Source organism: Seriola dumerili, unplaced genomic scaffold (genome assembly GCF_002260705.1).
Source record: "Seriola dumerili isolate Sdu_G_001 unplaced genomic scaffold, Sdu_1.0 BDQW01000068.1, whole genome shotgun sequence".
Lineage (NCBI taxonomy): Eukaryota > Metazoa > Chordata > Actinopteri > Carangiformes > Carangidae > Seriola > Seriola dumerili.
The window spans coordinates 6,522,965-6,544,371 of NW_019174323.1; the positions used below are offsets into that span (position 1 = coordinate 6,522,965).

The 21,407-nt window shown below is 40.9% G+C and overlaps 1 protein-coding gene and 1 long non-coding RNA gene across 4 annotated transcripts in view; one reads left to right on the forward strand and one right to left on the reverse strand.

Moving 5' to 3' along the window:
• Positions 1 to 33: 33 nt before the first annotated feature.
• On the reverse strand, positions 34 to 16,027 carry entpd1 (ectonucleoside triphosphate diphosphohydrolase 1). Of its 2 annotated transcripts, none has more exons than XM_022743160.1 (10): positions 15,896 to 16,027; positions 7,489 to 7,616; positions 6,762 to 6,879; positions 4,660 to 4,810; positions 4,196 to 4,355; positions 3,870 to 4,073; positions 3,446 to 3,703; positions 2,872 to 2,985; positions 2,617 to 2,754; positions 34 to 641 (listed from the first exon to the last, which is right to left on the reverse strand). In XM_022743160.1, the coding sequence occupies exons 1-10, from the start codon at positions 15,909 to 15,911 to the stop codon at positions 435 to 437; spliced, it is 1,494 nt and encodes a 497-aa protein (XP_022598881.1). In that variant the 5' UTR covers positions 15,912 to 16,027; the 3' UTR covers positions 34 to 434. The 2 variants fall into 2 exon arrangements, with proteins under 2 accessions (XP_022598881.1, XP_022598883.1); XM_022743162.1 differs by lacking the exon at positions 15,896 to 16,027 and adding an exon at positions 15,741 to 15,760.
• Positions 1,230 to 21,407, forward strand: part of LOC111220167 — a 28,810-nt gene continuing 8,632 nt past the window's right edge. For both annotated transcript variants that reach the window (XR_002665049.1, XR_002665048.1), the window contains exons 1-2: positions 1,230 to 1,371; positions 1,471 to 1,584. This is a non-coding gene — a long non-coding RNA (uncharacterized LOC111220167). The remainder of the gene's footprint in view (positions 1,372 to 1,470; positions 1,585 to 21,407) is intronic.

The window sequence follows — 21,407 nt, forward strand, 5'->3', positions numbered from 1 at the left end:
ATGTTCAAATGACAAGCAAATCAAACATTTTTATATAAACTTCGGTTATTTTATTTGTACAGTGTCATATCCACATTGTAATTTCAAGACATATACATGCAGACTGATGTGGGTACACACACATTCAAGCACGCATTCAAATGCACACACTCAACCTCAAACATACACATTCACACACAAAGACAGCAAATGTCCTTCAACCAGGGAAGAAAGAACTCACTCCCCAGCAAGAGAAAGCATTTGTCCTTCTGAAATGTCCTTGAGTCCATATGAGCTTCAGGACTGTTGTTATGCAGCAGACGTTGACCTTTGACATCCTCACAACGGCTTGAAGGTGTAAAGTCTTATTCACACTCACAAACCCTTACACATATTCCCTTCATCACTATCGTTCATTACATACAGTATATGTATGTGTGTGTGTGTGTGTGTGTTTATATGATCTGTGGCTGCTTGGAGCAACGGGGCCAGAGAGGGCGCAGGCTGAGGATGAAGAGGACGAAGAGCAGTATTGCCATGACGGTGACGATGGAGACGTAGCCGGCGTGGGGCAGAGGGGGAGAGTCGGGAGCCTCAGCTGGAATCATGTTGGTCAGATTCAACATGTAGCCCAGCGTCCAGCCTGCGTCACTGCCTTTAATCTGGACACAACACGAGAAGCGGGAAAACTATCATTGTCATTCACTGATGCACTACAGGCCTGTACACTTAAGAAGTGTTCATACTGTACTTGAAGACAGACAGATGATAAAACTAAAGGAAAAATGAATAAAATAGTGGGGAAACAGAAAGAACACGCATGCTTCCACACGCTTTGAAATTAAATGAATCATATGCTGTGAGCATATGCTGAGTGACCAGATCTCAACACATCTGAAAATCTATGGGAGGTTCTTGGACCAACCAAACATTAAAACACCAAATGACGGAACATACAGTATTTTGATAAAATGGTGTTCATACCTCCACTATAGTTCAGGAGAGAGCTGAATTAATTTTTTAAATAACAATTCAATGACACTTCTGGTCATCCATAAAGTCGCCATCACAAGCTGATTGTCAGCTGATCTTAAAATAACAAAACTGATTGAGTTTAGGATATGAGTTTATTTATTTATTTAAATTTCTGTATTTAATTTTGGAATATGAGTAGGCTATTAGAAAACCTGATCCACACTCCAGTCGACTTGGTGGCAGTAATGTACCAATTCGTTGTTTACCAACCGCCAATAAACTTCAAGGAGGAAGAAGAAGAAGCAGAAGAAGGACGCTACCACCTGACTAGTAAGGGCTAATCATATTCATGCAGGTGCACGACGCGGCTTTTACGACATTTCTCACTACTCTGGAGGATTCTCTGTCAATAAAAAGGTGCCAATGCAGCTTTCTACCGTAATTATAACTTAATTCAGTCTCCTTTTAGTGCGCCTTAATTTTCTGTACTTTACTTTTTTGCTGTCCTGTATTCAGAGACGCTGTGGTCGGCTGCTTCAGCTTCCAGGACAGAAGAGAGCCGAGTCGAAAACCACCGCTCTTGTTGAGGACCCACTCACTCACCTGATTTCCACTCGCCATTAACCCGAGGTAAAGTACCTGCCCGTGTGCTACTTGTACTTTCATTCGTTGATGGTGATGTTATTTTCCTCGGCAATGGCAATGAAGCTGTACTGCCGTTGTTATTTGGCTTGACCAACATGTAGCTTAGCATTTAGCTTTGAATTATCTGGTTCTATTGCTCATTGCGCATGCTCATTGGTGCTGCTAAATCACGTGTATTTGCATTGCTGGCGATAAATAATTTATTGTAGCAGAAGAGATAAATGCCTGTTGTGTTGTTGTAGTTTGGCATAGACATTATTCTTTGACATTTTTATATGCAGTCTATGGCTTAGGCCAAGTAGTAAAAGTTACTCCTCTTATATTGCTGCAGTGGTGTTTGGTGATAGCTATTCCTGATGGTGTTGGCCTTTTTGGGGACGTTGTTTACCGTACTGGCTATGTTATAGGCTGATTCACAACTTCATCGGCAGGTATTTAATTGTTCAAATTACTTTTATAGCAAAAATCTCACATATTTGCTGTTTCTAGCTTCAAAACTGAGGATTTGATGTTTTTCTTCATCACAGTGATGATGGCTGGTAGAAAACCCCCAATATATGATTAATAAGTGGATTTAGTCAATTTGACTCTGTATACTTACACCTCGGATGAGAAGGGCTTTGCTACCATTCAAGGCAAATCGCAACAGGATTCAGCATAAAATATTAACTATGAATCAGAATACTGTTAATGCTATTAATATATATTCAATGCGGGATATAAACTTCATCTCGAAGAAGAGAGATATTTGGCTAAAGGATAATGCTGAGACCGACGACCTTGCATACCAACCTGGCAACCTGCATCCTAAAACCCCTTTAAGTCTCGAAAAAGCCCTTTAACTGCCTTTAACTGAGGATCAGTTAAAATCACTCGCTTTTCCACAATGTCCGTACACACACACACACACACACACACACACACACACACACACACACACACTCACACTCACACTCACTTGCCAACATACACATGGGGTGCATGAGATAGGAAAAGGGTGGACTCTGATCTACTGACCTTCTTGATGAATTTTATATTTGGGTAGCTCTCTGAGGTGAAGTTGTATCCTTCGGTCAGCAGGGTGAGGATGTATGTGCCAGAGAAACAGTACTCAGCCAGGTACTTTACTTTTACGCCTGGATGCTGCTGCTTTATCTGTTCAAGTTCATTTCAAATGCAGTGATATGATCAGTGTTTACTATAAGCTGGACATAGATAAACATGGCAGAACGTTTTATTCTGTGTGTAACTGATGCGTAAATATTCCCCAACCTGATCCCAAGGGGTCGAGCAGTAGCTTGTCAGCTTTTTCCTGACAGTGTCCAGAGGGATGGATGTATCAGTCAGATTGAGAAAGTTCATCACAAAGTAGTAAGCAGAGAAAGCCTACAATGAGAGAGAGAGGAGGGGACAGGAAGAGATGAGGCGAAAGGAAGTGAACTTGTCATGGTATCTTTAGCAAATGCAGTAATCAGTTTATATAGATACTAATGAGATAATTTCTCATTATTTTTTTCTGGCCCTACTGACTCATATAATTTGTCTTTTGATAGTTGTTCCATGTAGAATTGTTTGCACAGTGAGGTATTAATCATCAGAGTAACTCAGAGGCACTGTTTCTGATGCAAATCAGGAACAACAATTTGCATTTGCTACTTCAGCCATCACTGATCAGAAAGACAAGTCATGCTCAAAACAGAAGTCATTTGCTGGACTGTGACATTTCAAGATTACAACAGATAGATCTGCATGTTGTAACTGCTCTGTGTGTCCATACAGCACACAGCATCTCAGTTGGTCACTGATATATGCTGATAAATAAACACTGACACCTGTGTTAACCTACCCCAAATGGCCCTTGCAAAAGTGGCTGGAAGACCTCATTGAAAGAGCACTGGCTGTATCTGCAGTACGTGAAGTTGAAGATACTTTTTACAACATCCAGGCATTGTGAGAAGTTTCCTTTCCCCGAGTGAGTAAAGGTTGCAGGAGCTCCCTGGGGTTTCCTGTCTGACACACAGGGGCTGTCATAGAGGACTGAGTAGTTCTTTGTCTCATTGTAGCCAGGGTGGAAACACGGATCTAATATTGTTCCTGGACCTGACTAGGAGAGATATTGCGATAAAGAGGTGTAATAGACAGAGTAGGTTAAGTGAATTGATTCTTAATATTTTTGCTTCTTCAGTCTTGCACATCAATCATCAGCAATCATCTCAGATTTGATTAGATTCACATTAATGTTAATGGAGAAATTTAAGCCAGAAGTTTACCTGAGTCTGTTGTGCCAGCGCCTTACGTAGCGCTTGGTCTTTACCGTAACACAGGAAGCTGTGGGTATACAGGTTATAGTCATTTCCGTAGAGTCTGAAGGCCATGGCGTTTTCGGGTGACTCCGAGCCGTCAAAATTATCGGATACAAAGCTAATCTGAGTGGACGCCCCGCCAAGGTCAAGGGCGCCTGTGGTTTCCAGGCCCTGCAGCAGAGACAAAAAGGCGCTGAAGTCGGTGCACAGCAGTAGCCCACCGATTGACTCACACAAAGCACATCTAAAAGTGGACAAACGTGAAAAGACACGCATCTGGTACGTGTACAAACCTGTTTTAGGCGATCGTCCAAGTAGTTGACTGTGACCCAGCCAAAGGCCCCCTCTTCCTGGCCACTTAGAATCCTTGCTCCCTGAAAGGAAAATGGGGACTTTTGCAGGGCTTCCTCCACAGCGTGGAAGACCATGTCTGATGCTGAGCTGTTCTCAGTGCTGCATGCACACAACAACACAAATTCATTAGATTGAGTCACATTCATAATTCAAATCAATACAGCAGCACATAAATAATAAATGGACTGTGTAGCATATAATGGATTTGACAGTAACATATTTGCTGCTCTGGCAGTAAAGTTCATGTAGAGATAAATCATAAAAATAGGAGGATGGAAAAGTCTATGGACAGCATTTGACTGCCAGAACAATTCCAGAGTTGAAGCTTGGGATGCAGGTTTTTTTTTGTTTTTTTTTTTGGATGCATGTTTTATGTTTGATTATGTGTGGATGTGTACTGTACTTGAGCAATCTCATTCCCGCAGTAGCCCCCAGATAAAGGGGGGTCTCGGGGTGTCTTTTCCCGGGAACTCGCAGCTTGGCTTCCTGCATGCAGTCTCTCAGAGACTCCCCTGCTCTCCATGGAGCTGATGCATAGCTGGAGATACCTGGACCTGAAGGAAGAACAAAATGTCAATGGGAGGATGAAGTCATTCAGCCTAAATTCAGTGACCATAAATCATAATGAGATCCTTGCGTTGAGAGATTCTTGAGATTCGAGGGACATCTTCTGAAATTCATGCACTGCCAAGGAAAGGGAGCATCCTGCAACATCCCTGATGTACCTTCCCTTGAGCAAGTACCTTATCCTGAAATTATGTGTGCTCTACTGGTGTTTTGGATATAACTTGTGTAATTTTTTTTTTTTGTTTTTTTTCTGGCTGTTCACAAATCACATGAAAAGATGAAAATCAGCAAGTTCATCTCAGAATATACCCTGTCTGTGGCACTCACCCTCGAGACTGGTTGCTACTAACGACATAAGTCTTTAAAAACAGCACAAAAATATAATTTCAATTATATATGAAAAAAAAAAAAAAAAGGCTCAGAAAAACAGCTGGGTGCCGTAGTTTAAAGCAAACTTAACTCTGAGACGTGTTGATCCCATTGTGTGCGGGAATCCACGGTCTGGTGCCTATGAAAGGGTTCTGCTTTAAGCTTTGATAACTGATGAAAATAACATGATGAAAGAGGCCATCACACACTGACGGTGCTTTGATAGATAAAAAGCAGTAGTTAAATCAGCTTACAGAAGAGAAGTGAACAGCAGGAGTCGGTTTGACAGGCCTGTCTGTCATGTAGGCTGTGTTAATAAGCCAGCCAAAACAATTGTTTGCATAAGAAGTTCCCTTTTGGCTGAGGCACTTCAGACACATTTGGATTCAATAAAGACAATAGTTACAATGTGGTATATGGTAAAGGAATAGTTCTGTGTATAGAGGAGAAACACACATTTGCTGTTGAAGGAGAAGATCTTGTCTGTGTCGTATGTTTCCATAGCCATGGTGTGAAAATGTATTTGTTTGGTGTAGGCTATAGATCTCGAGCACAATTTGCTTTGTCTCATTAGCGATCTCTTAATTCATTGTGAAAGACCGTCCAATGAATCGTTTGGGGAAAAAAAAGAACAGCTTCAAATCACCCGCACTGAAATTCATTTATTAAAAACTTATTCATCTTTACAACAGACTTGGGGACTTGATTAGCAAAGTGGAACCCAATGCTTTTTACTCAGCTTAGCACAAAGTGAGTCAGCCATTAGTAGAGCGTCATGTTTATAATGAGCCATCACATCTGAAGCAAGTAAATTATTAATAAAGTGATATTCCAATACAATAATCCATCAGGTCTGGGGTTTTAGATATTAATGAGTTTTTTATAAATAGATTTTGGCTGCAGATGCAGTTTCGAGCTAAAATGATTAGTCAGTTAATAGATGGACAAAAACAATCAGCAACTACTGGTAACTGATTGATTGTCATTCTTCAAGCTAAACCAAGCCAACCATTATCTGGCTCCAGCTCCTCCAGCATGAGGATTAGGTGCTTTTGTGAATTGAGTGGTTTGTTGGTCGGACTAAACAAGGACATTTTGAAGACGTCACCTGGGGCTTTATGGAGTTGTGATGCGCCCATTCACAATTTCCTGGCACTTGAAAGACCGGACAATTATTCAGTTAATTGAGAAAATAATTGGTTGCACTGTCCATTAGACTAGAAGACAAAACAAATAATGCTGCATTTCATTTGTCTGTGGCAACCCAAAAGTTGTTTATATTATGCCTAATAACTGATCTATGAAGCATGAATGAGTTATTGACCATTAATAAATCCATTATTTACAACTTATTAACCCCTCATAAAGAAGGTGGTATGAACAAGTCTGTCACTATTGATGTTTTCAAAGCTAGAGAATTGTTCCAGTGTTGCAGAAGTAACATTTGCTAAAGGTCAAGTGGAATATATAACTGTGTGCATGTTAATGTGAGTTCACTTAAATACTTGCATTAGAGGTTGTGCGCCTGAATGTGTGTGGCCGTGTGACACATGGCGCAGCCTACCCTACCTTTGACTTTGCAGGAATGTGTCTGCTCAACTCGTCCAGTGTTGTTATCTTTCTCCGCCGGCCACTCGTAGATATACAGAGCTGTGTGGGAGGATCCAGCGTCCAGCACGATCCCATACTGTGGTGGAGACAGGGGGAGGAATTCCAGCTGAGCGCTCAGTCATGTTAACTCTGGATGACTTCAATCCAGACACACAGTTTAAACATTCAGTGTAACTGTGATGGAGATTGTCCTCTGTCCTCCGTCTCATGGTGTATGTCATGCAACATAGGAGGCTTCACCGGCCTGCAGTCCTTAGAAGCCATGTAAGTCAGTCCTACACAAAGCATGACATACACCATGGGATAAAGGATAATCTCCATTACAGTAATGGCTGAATGGCCCATTGAAGAACTTTCATAACTGTATATCAGATATATTTATCGGTGCAAACAGAGATATATTAGTTTAACTATTATAAAACAGCTGCCCAGAGACTGTGATGAATAATAGCCATGAGACTGGGCCTGCGTTTGTGACAAAAAGGACTGGTGATTTAATATCCTTATCAGTAGCCACTGGCCATATTTGGTGACGGTTTTCTAGAACTAGTACTACAGGTTGAGGTCATATTGACAAGACACCATATTTGGCTTGTGGACTTTGGACTCAGGTCCCACTGTAATTTAGTGGACTTCCCACACAGGGAGCAGGCTACAGTATTTGAGTGTTTTCACTCTACCATACCTTGTACTTTTGGGCGAGAGGCCTGTTCTGCAAAACTGCTACCGTCACCAAGGCAACAATCGCTATGACACCAATCACAGTGATGATGATGGTCACAGGCGTGTGCCAGGGGTTCTTCTCTTTCATCTCTGAGAGCGGGGGCGGAAAAAAAGACAGACAGGAAAGGAGAGGCGAGAGGGTTGCCGGGGGTAGAAAGTGGAAAATGGGGACACATTGGAAAGAGAAAAGGAGGTGTGTGCGTTAGCCCAGTCTTGCATCCAGATGTGCTGTGTGATGTCACAGCATGTGTGCTTGTACGTATGAGAGAGATAGAGTGTCTGCCGGGGGTTGCAGAGTGTTTAAACTGTTATTATTTTGTAACCAAGGACTACAGATGGATGTCTGATTTGCTGTGTCTCAACTCAAGCGGAGCTGTTCATTGATTATAGGGGGGAGTTGTTATTTCAGCCACAGCACATTACAAAGGTCTCCTTCTAACAACACCAAAGTACTTAGCTAATTCTGAAATATCAACACGCTTTGAAAAAAAAGATTAAAAGGAAACTAGTTGAGCCATTTATACAAAACAATACGACAGTTGGCTTCAATTGACCTTTTATGATTAAAGCTATAGCAATGAGTCACTGAAAGGTGCTTCTTAGGTAACTTCAACATCCTGTTATAGGTGTTATTTTTAATCCTATATACATTTGGCTGCTGTCTCTGCAACTACTTTGTTGGGTTCTCATTCCTTCCTAAGTACTCATTTAGTTTCCACTGTTTACTAATGGGATTTAAAAAACACACACACACACACACACACACACAGTTTTATAAAGGGACAAAAAAGGGTGTAGCAGATTGTCTGTATTCATAAGGCCATTGTGATGGAAAATTCAGATGAACAAGATACCAGCATGAATTGTAAAGTGTACACACACACACACACACACACACACACTCCCTTTCACACATGCACACAAGCATGCACATGGTTGTTTATTACCAAGGTAGGTAAATTGACAAACAGTATCTAGGGCCACATGACAGTTGGCAAAGTAAACACACACTGTAGAAACAGACCTGACTGTAGAGTACAGTACACAATTCATGAGGACATAGACTCACACACACACACACACAGCTTTGTGTCTGCTGTGTTGCATCAGCAGAACATGCAGCACTGATAGTGAACATGACCTTTGTCCACTGTAGGAAAACATAGAAAACCTGAAACTTAAAGCACATTTACGCAGCTAACCAGCGGTGAACAGAGCGGAAGAGAGAGCACTTACCTCTGTTGTCCACTTCAATGAACTTATCACTGACAGGGGAGGGAGAGAGACAGAGAGATATGTTGAGAGAGAGGGAGAGAGAAAGAGAGAGGGGAGAGGGAGCGGGGGGAGGTGGGGGGGTGAGGAAGACACAGTGGAAGTGGAAAGGAGATGAAAATACGGGAAGTACAGGAAGAAGAGAGAATGAACAGAAGGGAGGTAGCAGAGTGATACGAGGAGAGGTTTTTCCGTCGTGGCCAGATAGAGGTGTACAATAGAGCTGTGTGTGTGTGTGTGTGTGTGTGTGTGCGTGCGCATTTCTGGTGGAGCGGCTCTGAAGCACTGAGTTTGGCATTTCCTCCTCAAGCTGGGGTCGCAAAGCTGGTCACTATGGAGACGCAACTAAAGTGTGTTTGTGCGTGTGTCAGTGCACTTTTGTGTGCGTCTGAAACCCTTAAAAGGGTCTCTCGCTGTCTCTCTCTCTCTCTGTCTCTCTCTCTGTGAACTAATGAGTCGCTCGCCCCAGCACTACTCTCTCTGTTCATTCTGTGGGATGTGTAGCAGGGAGGGGAAGTGGGGACTCCCTTGTTGAGCTGTTTTTTATTACTGGCAGGCTGTGATGTCATCTCTGTGACGGATCGGGATCCCCTGCTTTTCTCTGAAGCTCTGTGTGTGTGTGAGAAGAATAGGGATTGCTCAAGAGCCAGTGTGTGTGCAGACCCAAAACATGACCTGCCTGCAAATTTGTTGATCCATTCACAGATCCATTCTTTATTTCCCTCTCTTGCTACACTCATGAAAATACATAAATGCTTATGTCGAAACATGCACTCGACTACTGCTCTTAACTTATAATTTATATCACTTATAAATCCCTTAAACTTCCTCCTTGGAGAGAGCTGTATAACTCAAAGCCTCCCACATTAAGGAAACTTTCTTGTGCGCGCACACACACACACACACACACACACACACACACACACACACACACACACGCACACACACACACACACACACACACACACACACACACACACACTAGAAAGTATTCTGTAATTGTTTGACTCATCTCTGAGCAGGTAAACAAAGTTCATGAGTATTTTTTTCTTCTTTACCCTGGAACTATCTAAACCACATAAGGTCTGGGTTTTTATTTATTCACTATGTATTCTCTAAGTGAGCATAATTTTGTCTCTCATCTGAAATCATTGTCTTTCCTGTAATAGCCAGTGTAGCATTCTGCATGTCTCATGGAAATTATTATTGGACAGACAGAAATATGTCTTGCTGATTTATTTAATTAAATTGCCTTAAATAAATTACACAGAATGTAATCATAAGACAAATGTTAACAATAAAATGTTTAACGCACCATCAGACTTTAAATGTACAAAGTGGAAGAAGGAAAGAGAGACATGTCCATATACATCTGACAGGTCTGGACTGCTTAAGGCGCAAATGACCCTCCACATGACTGACCCTCTGACACTTGAACCAATAGACCTATAAAATGTATGTTTCGGATGTCACTCTTTGACTTCTGAATTCAGTTTTCATGATAGGATTTATGTTAATTGATCATCTCCAGTGTTGCTACATAACAGAATTAAATCTGAGCAAAGTGGAAGAAAAGGATCACTGACTGAAATGTTTGAAAGCATAACTCCATATAAACGTAATTGAAAACTGCACGGGGAAATTACTCAGGCAATAACAGAGTTCATAGGGAAAGATATGATGCCTCTCAGCACGGTGACCAAGCCTGCCCTCCCGCACATATTTTAGCCAGGTTGTCATACCGGAGAAAAAAAAAACACAATTAGATTTTCCCAAATCGTTCAGCACTAGTTTATTGGTGAGGGAGGCTAAAATTTCCTAAATTTAGCAGAAAACATTGCTTTAAGTTGAGCGTTTACTCATACATACACTGTTTAAAAAAAAAAAGAAAAAAAAAAGAGGAATCAAAAAACACATTAGCAGTCAACACAAATTACAAGACACAAACAACTTCTATATAAAGGTTGCCACATTTGGTGCCAGCCATTAAAAGCTGACACAGTGCCAACCACAGTGAGGGCCTGACCACTAACCCTGACTGCTTTACTGTCTGCGTTAGATCATACCAGACTAGCATCTTGTTTCAAGAGGATTCATCAAACAGTTCCTCGAAGGCGTGCAGCTTCACTGCAGCAAGAATGAAACCATGTGATTTTCCCAAACTGTGTGTGCACTTGTACTACACCATCTTGTAACATGTAAAATTTATGAAAACATCTGTCATGGATCTGGTGCTTGAAGTAAACAACATTACCATTAATGAATGACCATTAATGACAGCTGACTCCAATTATAAAACACCTGCTGTTTTTATAGCACAAATAAAAGAGTGTGGGGGAAGTGGCTACATTAGAGCTGTAAAGACACTCTGTACTGCCCTTCCTTCCTGTTTCTGTCAAGTCTGAGAAGAATTTACCAACAGTTTGACTGGAAACTCAGTGTTCCAAAGTCCTTTGACCTGCTCTCAGATGACTGTGCTTCATCATGTGTAATCACTTACTGATGACGATGTTGTTGGCAGCTGACTAAACAGATACAGACGCATAACCACAAACACACGCTGAGACGGGAAATAGGGCTTACCTGAGCAGCAAAGCAAATCGAGGAACTCTCTTGGAACGTCAACACAGACGGGAACACAGGCTTTTAGGCCATGCAGACACACGGGTTTATATTTATACTTGTGAGGAAATTTATTGACATAATGCATTCCCTAATGATCACAACTACATGCCTAAACCCAGCCCTTAGCCTTTCCCAAACCTGGTCTAACCCTAAAACGAAGGTACTCTTCAAAAAGCCACATGAAGAAGGTTGGACCAGCCGAATCAGATCTAGGCCTACACACACACACACACACACACACACACACACACACACACACACACACACACACACAATCTTTTGTTCACAGGCACATATACACACGACGTCACGGACACACAATTCCACTCATGTGTGCCTCAGTCTTTCCATCTTTGACCCTTCTGTAAACACATGTATTGTTAAGGTGAGGCCTGGATTGTTCAGACTGCGACAGGAGGAAAGACAGAGTGGTTGGGAAAAAGGAGAGGGAGCGTAGAGGAGCATAAGTGGAAAACATAACATCTGCCATCACTGTGTACGTCTTCGCAACCTTTTTTTTTTTTTTTTTTTGAGGTCAACGCAAATATTTGAAGAATTTTATGAGATTTTTTTAGTAAGCAAAGTAAATAGAAACGCATTAGAACGTGCTTCAACTAACTTTTAGTTATCAGTAAGCATAAAGTTAAAAAAGCACTGTAGGGGAGAGACTTGAGATTCAACATAAACTTCTGTTGCCTGCAGTAGATATTAGTGTTTAGATGAACAGCATTCAGATCATTTACTTACAAAAACAACGTTCAACAACTCATAAACACACAAAATAACATTCACAGGCACAAAGCCATTTTTTTTTCTCCTTGCCTCATGATGACCATTAAGAACATTCATTCTGTAATAGTTAAACTTTAATTTCATCCTCACTGATTGTAATGTTTACCTTAACCTAACCTTAAAAGTAAGTCCTGACTCTAAAGACAAATTATTTCCTTTTGCAAATGTCTAAAGTTCAATCTAGTTTTCACAAGTTGTAAAAGTACAGCACATGCCTGGAGTCCCCACCCTTGCTCATCTGAAACTTTGGGCTCATTAATCTGAGATAAAGAGTTGTGAAAGAGAGAAGAAGGAGGGCATATATTGAATCAGCAGATCCTCAGAAGGGTCATTTCTTTGCATTCAGCGATGAGTCAAAGAGTGACACAGTTGGGGATCAGCTGTGTGATTTCATAATGATGGAAGAACGAGGCGACAACAACGTCCCTGTAAGGCAAGTCTTAAATTTGCTGTGCTGCTCTGGTGGTTATGCACCAACAAATCATAAGCTTTTTGTGTGGACACATGTACATAATGTGACAAAGGCTTAGTCACCCCAGCTCGCCGCACACCATGCTGAAACCAGCATTTAAATCCTTTTAGTAAAAATCAGCAAGACCATAGTAGAAATAGACTTATACAAAATATGACGCAGGACTACGTGTGACTATCAGCTGTAAGATTAAACCAAGTTAAAGTTCTCATTGTTCTAGATCTGCTCAAGAAATGATGGGAGGTCAGAAGCAAGGACAGAAAGATGGAGGAAAATAAGGAACAATGGGAGAACAAAAAATATAGGCAGTTTATAAATATTATGTGATATTTTATACTTTTTTGATGTAATCCATTACAAATTACAGCTGTCAAAAAAAATGAAGTGGAGTAAAAAAGTGCAATATTATACAATTATAAAATATTAATTATAAAATATAGATGTACTGTAGTAAAGAACCAGTATCTGTCCATTGAGTTGCATACATGCTCAAACCTGCAGGCATGACGGGCAGTGACTAAGACCTATTTTTCCAATAGGTAGTAGAAGACATAATAGTAACTGGAATAAATAGCACTTTACAATGATGGATATAAGTGAATCCTTGTATTTAATTATGTACTTGAGAGTAAATGGGCTGTGTTATTTTCCTCCTTAGCATAACACATGCATAATCACCCACAGAAATCAGCACAACACTGTCCTTGAACTGCTGAACTGTCAGTGGGCTTCTTGCTTCAATATTTTCTCTGTTACTCTCTTAACTGCTTTATAAATACTCCTTGTTCAGGCTGTTGTGAAACAGCACAGCACAGTTTGCTGCTTCCTCAAAAAGGGAACCTCTCGCGCGTCATATGATGAAAAAGGAAGTATCTCTGGCTGCCACAGGGAAGTGGTCCATCCTAGCTGGTTCTCAGTCCAGTCTGACCTCCCCCACAGGACAAGACTGACACTAACCCTGCGTCTGCCCTGACCTTCAGCTGAGAATAAAAATAGCATTTGCTGTTTCAGTGCAAAGTGTGTTGCTGAACATCCCCAGCTGGGATGAAATAATGGCCACTGATATAATTTAATTACACAATGGTGACTTGGTGTTTGGGTTCATCTTCATTGAGAGCCAGTTGTTTAACTTGACAGTTATTTAAGATAAGATATCACTCACTTAACATAAGCAAATCCGGCTTTTGTATACACTTTTCAGGTTGTCCAAACATTCTTGAATTCACTGATGACCAAGTAGTTTAAAATAAATCATCTTAAGTTTAAACTTTATTGGGCTCAGTTGATGTTAAAGGATCATGTCACCCAAAGCACCAAAACAAAAACAAAAAAGTGGTGTCTTGCATTGCAGATAATTTTGGTTGAATTTATCCAGGTTTTGAGATATTTGAGATTTGGCTCCTCACCAAATAATGGAGGTGAATGGAATTTAATTTGTGGTGCTCACAGCATCGACAATTACCATGAAATTTCACTCACCTCCATTCTATTGGGGTGGACACAGAGACAGATATAACATGATTAGAATTATACATTTTTCTTTTTCTTTTTTTTTCTTTTTTTTTGCCTGGACTGCAACAGTGTGGCCTGCCCTATAAAAACAAATGTCCGTGAGTGAGTGACTGAGTGAGTGATTAAGGTTACACCACTGATCAGTCAGCCAAGTTTTGAAGTTTCTTCATTGGTTGTTGCTCTTTCAAAATGATTCCGAGCGAACAAGCAGCGTTGCGAACAAACAGCGTTGCGAACGTAGTGCCTTTGGCGCTAGATTTCCCAACTTTTCAGACCCATTCACTGACTTTTCACTGAAATCTAGCAACTTTTTCGACAAACCTTGCCAGTGTTGCCCTGCGAGTGCAGGGTACACCTCTCTATGCTGAATGCATTGGCAGCTCGGTAAATATAGCCAAAATCACAGCACAGCCATGGTGATTTGGTGATTTTGTCAGATGACAAAATGATGGTTATAAAATCAGCATTTAAGCTGTGCAGGGCAGCAGCTTGGAAAGGGTAGGAAGTGACTGCTGGTCAACATGTAGTCTTAATGAGCATGTAAATGAGAACAGCTTTTATTGGGAATTCAGCTGTATTTAAATCCTTTATAATGTGAGCACAGATAGTAGGAGAGAAGCAAGCAGAAAAAGGGCTGGAACTAGGCAGAATGCAAATGGTCTATGATGCGGTCACATAATAGGTTTTAGTATTATTGTAATTTGGGTGAAGTACTCTACACAGAGCAAGGTACCTTATCTTTACAGGTTGGATAAAGTATCACTTTAGTATTGGTTTTGCCAAATTGACCTCTACTTCCTTTTTTGGGATTCTTGAGTTCACTGATACTTAGACAACATAAAACAAACCTTTTTTAGGTACAAACAATATTGGGCTCAGTTAATATTAAAGTTACCCAAATTACAAAAACATAGTTTTGGTTTAACTTCTTCAGATCAAGTAATGATCACCAAGCATAAGCAAATGTGAATTTGATATACAATTTTAATCATTCTTGATTTCGTAGTTAGCCTAAAACAAACTTTTTAGGTGCGAATAATATTTGGCTCAGTTGAAAGCTCACATTAGACTTGGCAACAAATGCGGCACCCAGTCTGGTTCATACGGAGCATGTAACATGATTGCTGTCACAGTAATTGCTTTATGGCACCATCAATACAATCATTGGATCATACTGTCACATATATTGACAATTAAACTTTAACCAACCCCCAACAACTGATTTCAGTTATTCAGATAATGTTGTGTGGTTACCCACAGTGACATGCACTTTGCCTGATCAACTAACATAAACCTTACATGATCTTGTATAAGTGTGCCACAGTGTTTATCCTCAGTGGAATAAACACACAGACTCTCAAATCTCCAGGTAAATCTAGTGTACAAAACACACACACAGATGCACACAGGCACCTGCTTACACCACCCATACGCACACTTAGGCACATGCTATGAAAAAGTCACACACCTGCCCCACACCACTACAGAGCCGCTACATGCAGTAAAGCAAGTCACACAGTTGGAAGAGAACACACACTCACCTGATTACTTAACATTTACTGTACAGACTGCTGGTACATCCTACCGCTGGATACACTGGGTGGTAAGGATTTCCTACTCTCCTGTGTGCAGACAGAGTGTGTATGTGAGTGTGTATGTGTGTGTGTATGTGTGCCAGTCATAGCAGTACACCTACCTCTTTGTGCGGACATGGGTTCTTTCTCAGCAGCAACACAATGCTCTTTCTATTCTTTGCCCCTCTCTCTGTCTCCCCCTCTCTCTCTCTCTCTTACACGGTCTCTCTCTCTCTCTCTCTCTCTCTCTCCCTCCCTCTGGTAGCACAGCCTCTCTGCCTAGTGTAAGGTTTGTCAGCACCTCCCTTTCACATACACTCGCTTTATTAGGAGAAGCAGCTTCCCTCCTCCCTTCTGCTTAGCCCACTCCCCTCCTTCCGAGGCGCCTTTAGCTGTGCCTTCTGTTTACCCCTTTTTCTCTTCTCTCTCTCTCTCTCTCTCTCTCTCTCTCTCTCTCTCTCTCTCTCTCTCTCTCTCTCTCTCTACACCTTTGATACTCTCTCTTCCGCTGTCACTCTTTTACTCACTCCTCTGGGGTTTTCTCCTTTCCCCACTTTCTGCATCTCCCTCTCAGTCTCCCTCTCTCTTTCTGCCTTAACACTCCCACTCTCCTTACCAGTGTCTTCTTAATCATTTTCCTTCTGCCTCTCTTTCTCTTTGTCATTGTCTCTGTCTTGTAAAGTGGGTCAAACATGAAAGCAGAGTTAGATCTGGATGAGAGCTGCAGCTGAAGCTGGAGGGATATTAGAGAGAGAAAACAGCGGGAAAAGTCAGTCTCCTGCTTAAAATCCTTGACACCCGGCACCCTCGTTTTTATAGATGTAATCTTCACTCTGTGGAAAAAACACTGGCTTCTTAATGGCTTCTACTGAAGTCTTTAACTTCAAGTGCAAGCCTATAAAGTTAACTCTAAGAGGCATTATGTAAGGTTTCTACATGCAGAGCCGCAGGAACAGGAAGCTTTCAGTTCAGGATGATAAAGAAACCTTGAGCCCAAGGCCATGACGTGGACACTGCCACCTGTGTGTTGTGTGTGTGTTGTGTGCGTGTTTCCGCTTGTTAGACACATTTACCAAGGCTGAAAACAAAGCCGTGTCTGTTTACGTCATGGTCACAGGGGGAGTCCAATCCAAATTCACACACTCCAGGGTACACTTTAACCATCACAATGAACCTCCACTCCTCAGCACTGCTACTTGTATGAGAAAAATCTGCCACCATCAGCAGAAAACAGTTAATATATGGCTGTGATCAGTATGCATGCAAATGTGTATAGCACAATCAGTACAAGTGGTGTTGTTTTTTGTTTTTTTGTCTATGTGGGGACTGCAGACGGGGGTATTATTTTGCTTGGAGCACGCCCAGTGTTTTGTGCAGCGATGGAAGAAAAAGGAACATTATTATGACAATGATAATCCTCCCTGATTAATATTCAAAATGACACGCAGAATATCTCCTTCAAGATGGCGGCAGTGTCCTATTGCTCTGCTTGAATCTGTAAACGCTCCATCAGTCTGTCACTAAATATGAAAATCATCATTAGTTTGGGTAAATATCTATCTATCCAGTGGTGTGCACTGTGGGAGAGGGGGTTACTGCCTCTGCTACTTATGCTCTGAGTGTCGGAGTTTAAGTACCCCTACTCCTACATAAGTTGGTCATAGTGTCCTTTTGCTTGGTATGAGTACATCTCTAGTTAGTCCAAGTACCTCCTGAAGTGCTGATCTGGTTGGTCCAAAGGCAATGAGCTCAAGAGTCCTTCTGATCTGCACAATTGCCCCTCTATTCATTGGTCCAAGTAGCTCCTAAGTGCCCATCTATTTACCTTCTTGCTGAGAGTTAAATGAGAAGATAATTGCCACTCTCGAATCGGTACAGTAAATATGAAGCTGGTCAAGTTGACAGATTTTTGCCACCTGGCTGGTAAGCTAGTAGGTGAGTCCTCAGATTTGTCGCCATTGTAAAACAAAGCAGCATCTTTTTTTACAAATTTGGCAGACAACCTTATCTTTGTTGGTAATTGTGTCATCTAATCTATGGTGTAGAACTCAAAAGAGTGGGTTTCCTGATTATCCAATATGCAGGAGTCGATTTAATTTACTCAGAGGTCAATAGGGCATGTAAGGTCAAGCTGGTTGAATTTTAAGAGTGCCCTTTGCTGGACAACAAAGCAAATTAGGTTACTTAAAAATGTCTGTTGCAGTTACCAATAAAACTTTTTGAATTTGAACAGGTCAATAGTGTTTGAATTTTTTTTTTTTTTTTTTTTTCTCAGACAGCCCTAAGCTACAGCCATCAGCCAGTTAGATTAACATCAATATTAACACCTGATATAACTTGTATTTTATGGCTGCTTATGTGCCAGATTTCTTCTTGGCCACCCATGAAACCGAATTTGATTTTGTACTGAATGAAAACATAAGATATAACATGTTAATTTGTGACCTTAAGGTGTTGGCAGCCTGATGATTTCGGTAACCTTTGGACACAACCAGTCTAGCTTTTTTGTGTGTTTCCAGTCTTTATGCTAAGCCAAGATAACCAGCAGCCGGCTGTAGCCTCATATTTACTGTGCAGACGTGACATGTAACTGTAACAGGAAAGCGAATCAGCATATCTCTCAAAATATCAAACTACTTATTTTGAAGTGGTTCTTTGAATCTCCTCCAGCAGAAACTCATTGGTTAGGTCAAGTACTAGTCTGTGATTTTGGGGCTGAAAAGTTGTCCCTTCATGCAGTGGCATGCACAGACTCATCTGACATTGAAATGACAGCTGTTGCTACTCAGTCTGACACACCTACATTTTCACAAACTGCTTGAGCAAAATACGAAGTAGTTAGGCTTAAATTATTGATAACTGGAAGAATGCAACTCCTGGAATTGACAAATCCCTCTGTTGGGAGTACAAAAACAGTCCATTGGCAGCTATACAGTACAGTGGTGTTATGGAGTGATGTTTCTTTACCTCATAAACAATCTTTGGTTGAGTCCAGAATGATACCTTAATGTTTTGTACACTGATCTTTGCTATTTAGAAAGAGAGAGGATAAGTCAGGATTTCCTTACCGTTGGAGTTAAGTGAATTTCGATAATCCGGCTGACGGAACAGAATCGATCACCAAATCATTTTTCACATCAACACACTTTCATTTTCACTGTCATATAAAGGGAAATGCTCGCAGTGTAGAGCATGGCTGTTACTATGGAGAGTAGCACTGCAACACTAACAGGCTGATGTGGACAAAACACAGAGTACAGTGAAGAAAGGACTGGATTTTGATCATCTTTACTTTAGCCAGTAGGACAGACACAGGACATCTCTTACATCAGATCTCCATTACTTACATGCTGCGACTTTATCTAAATAAGACATGATTGTAACTCTATATGTTGCTGGCTTGCTCCTTATGATGGGACAAATATCAAACAGAATCCTAATGCCTAACTTTGTCGTACTAAAAGCTACTGCAGTAGCAGTAACGCTTTGAATACTTTAAATAGAAGCATCAGCACTGACTTGCCAATCCAAACCACTTGACATTTACCTCCTGCTCAACACTTCTCTCAAAACAATCTCCTCATCTGGACATGATTTATGACATCCAGGTACAATGTCCTGTACAGTGTCCTTTAACTGTTGGCGCTCATTTATTATCGCCCTTACAGAACACCTCGCCTTTCATCCTTAAACAAGCAAAAAGATCAACTAGTGTTTCATCACGGTCTGGTATATTGAGGTCCTGTAGGCTTTGACGCCTCTTGTAGGATTTTATAATGTTTACATGGCAAGCTTAAGCTGAATTAAGCTGGCAATGAGTCACCACTGGTGTTTACTGAGATATTTACCTCACAGGACTCACCCTTTTTTGGTCTTTAAATACCAAAGGTCTGCTGAGCATTTTAAGACATAGTGGTTAACAGTAGTACTAGCAACATGAAATTGATTGGTGATTTTGTTCGAGCAGGGGACAGATCAACAACACGAGTAATGTAAGACAATAGAAGAGGATGAGTGTTATCTGAAATACTGAAGCTTGCTGAGGCCGTATGGATGAACTGTTTGGCTGTTTTGTAAGGCCTTTCACAATTCTCATTGTTTCCTCATTTTATTTGCTAACTGATGCAACATCTAACAGTTCCTCAGAACAATAGGAGGCAAACTGACAGACAAATGGACAGACAGACAGAGGAGGGGAAAGGGGACAAGAAGGTCACCAGGCAAGACTCATGAAGTTGACGTTTCTCAGTCGGCAATCACTGATACGTGACGATCATAAATCAGACATTTAATTCTATGACCTCTCTCCCTGACTGGCGCCCCGAATGCTTTCAGTTAGAGAGCAGTTGTTTAATGAAATGCAGCCATAACAACAGTATTTCATGTTTAGTGTGTGTCCATCTATGCTGATCCTCTTAAAAAAGAACCCTGTACATTATTCAGGTCGTATATATTGGCACTCTAATAATGAAGGATGTCAGCAAGCTGCATAGTCAGGCATTGTTCTATTTCTTGTTTTATTTTATTTACTAACGGAGGTTTTGTTGATGTCTTTTAAGTGAGTAGACTTAATATATTATAAAGCTGTCTGTTGGAAATGTAGCAATAACGGTAAACTTTGGCTGCTTTGTATTTAATTAAAAAAAAAAAAACAATAAAACGGTGGTAGGTTTTCATAAGCTGAATGATAATAGACCTCGACTGCTTTATTAGAGACCAGTTAGTGGAGACTAATGATTCTTGGCACTACTCTTTCTCCCATGGGAGGCAAACCTGAACATAGCTATTTCAAAAAAGCACATCAAAGGTAATTTTCTTCTGTGGTGGTTTAAAAGGTTCAGTGTGGGTTAGGAAGTATTCATTCACTTTTACTACACATGCTGCTCCTCATGTGAGTGAGGAATGACAACGATGCCTGAGCGAAGAGAGGGCTGGACAGGGTCGTTCGTAGAGCATCTTGATTGTGGTCGCACATCAGTTTCCTCCCTTTTATGGCAAGGAGACGTGTTGACTTGTTTTTTTTTTTTTGTTTTGTTTTTTATTCTTCCTCTCTGGTGAGAGACCTCTGACTCTGTGGTGTCAGACCCCCGCCTCACAGTCTATATCCTGATGCTGTGTGGCTCTTTAACCCTGATGTAGCATGAACCCTTTAGGACTGCCAGTAAGCACTCAATACAATAATGTAGAGTCCTTTGGGGAAATTCACTCAGTGGTTTATTTTAGTTAAGTTTTTCCATTGTGGTCCTCATTATATAAACAGCGAGAATAACACATGGATTCAGTTTCCATGAAACAATGGCAATACACACATTTACAGTAGCAACAAGTGACTTTCATACTAAAACAAACTAGATTGATGGTGCACTTCACATCCATAGGCAAAATGTCCCACACTGCTGAGTGTCTAAAACAGCTCATTGTGTGGAATCTAACAGATTAAAATCAGATACACTATATCCTATAACCCAACTGTGTCTCACTTAGATGTGAGAAATAGTTTGAGATTTAGTTTGGTGCCATTTTGTTAATTAATTTTTTGATTCCATCTTCTCAGTTTTTAATAGTTGTCTTCTTGTGTCTTTTTGTTTTTTCTCTTTAATCGGGCTTCATTAAAGCAGAATCTCATCAACAATG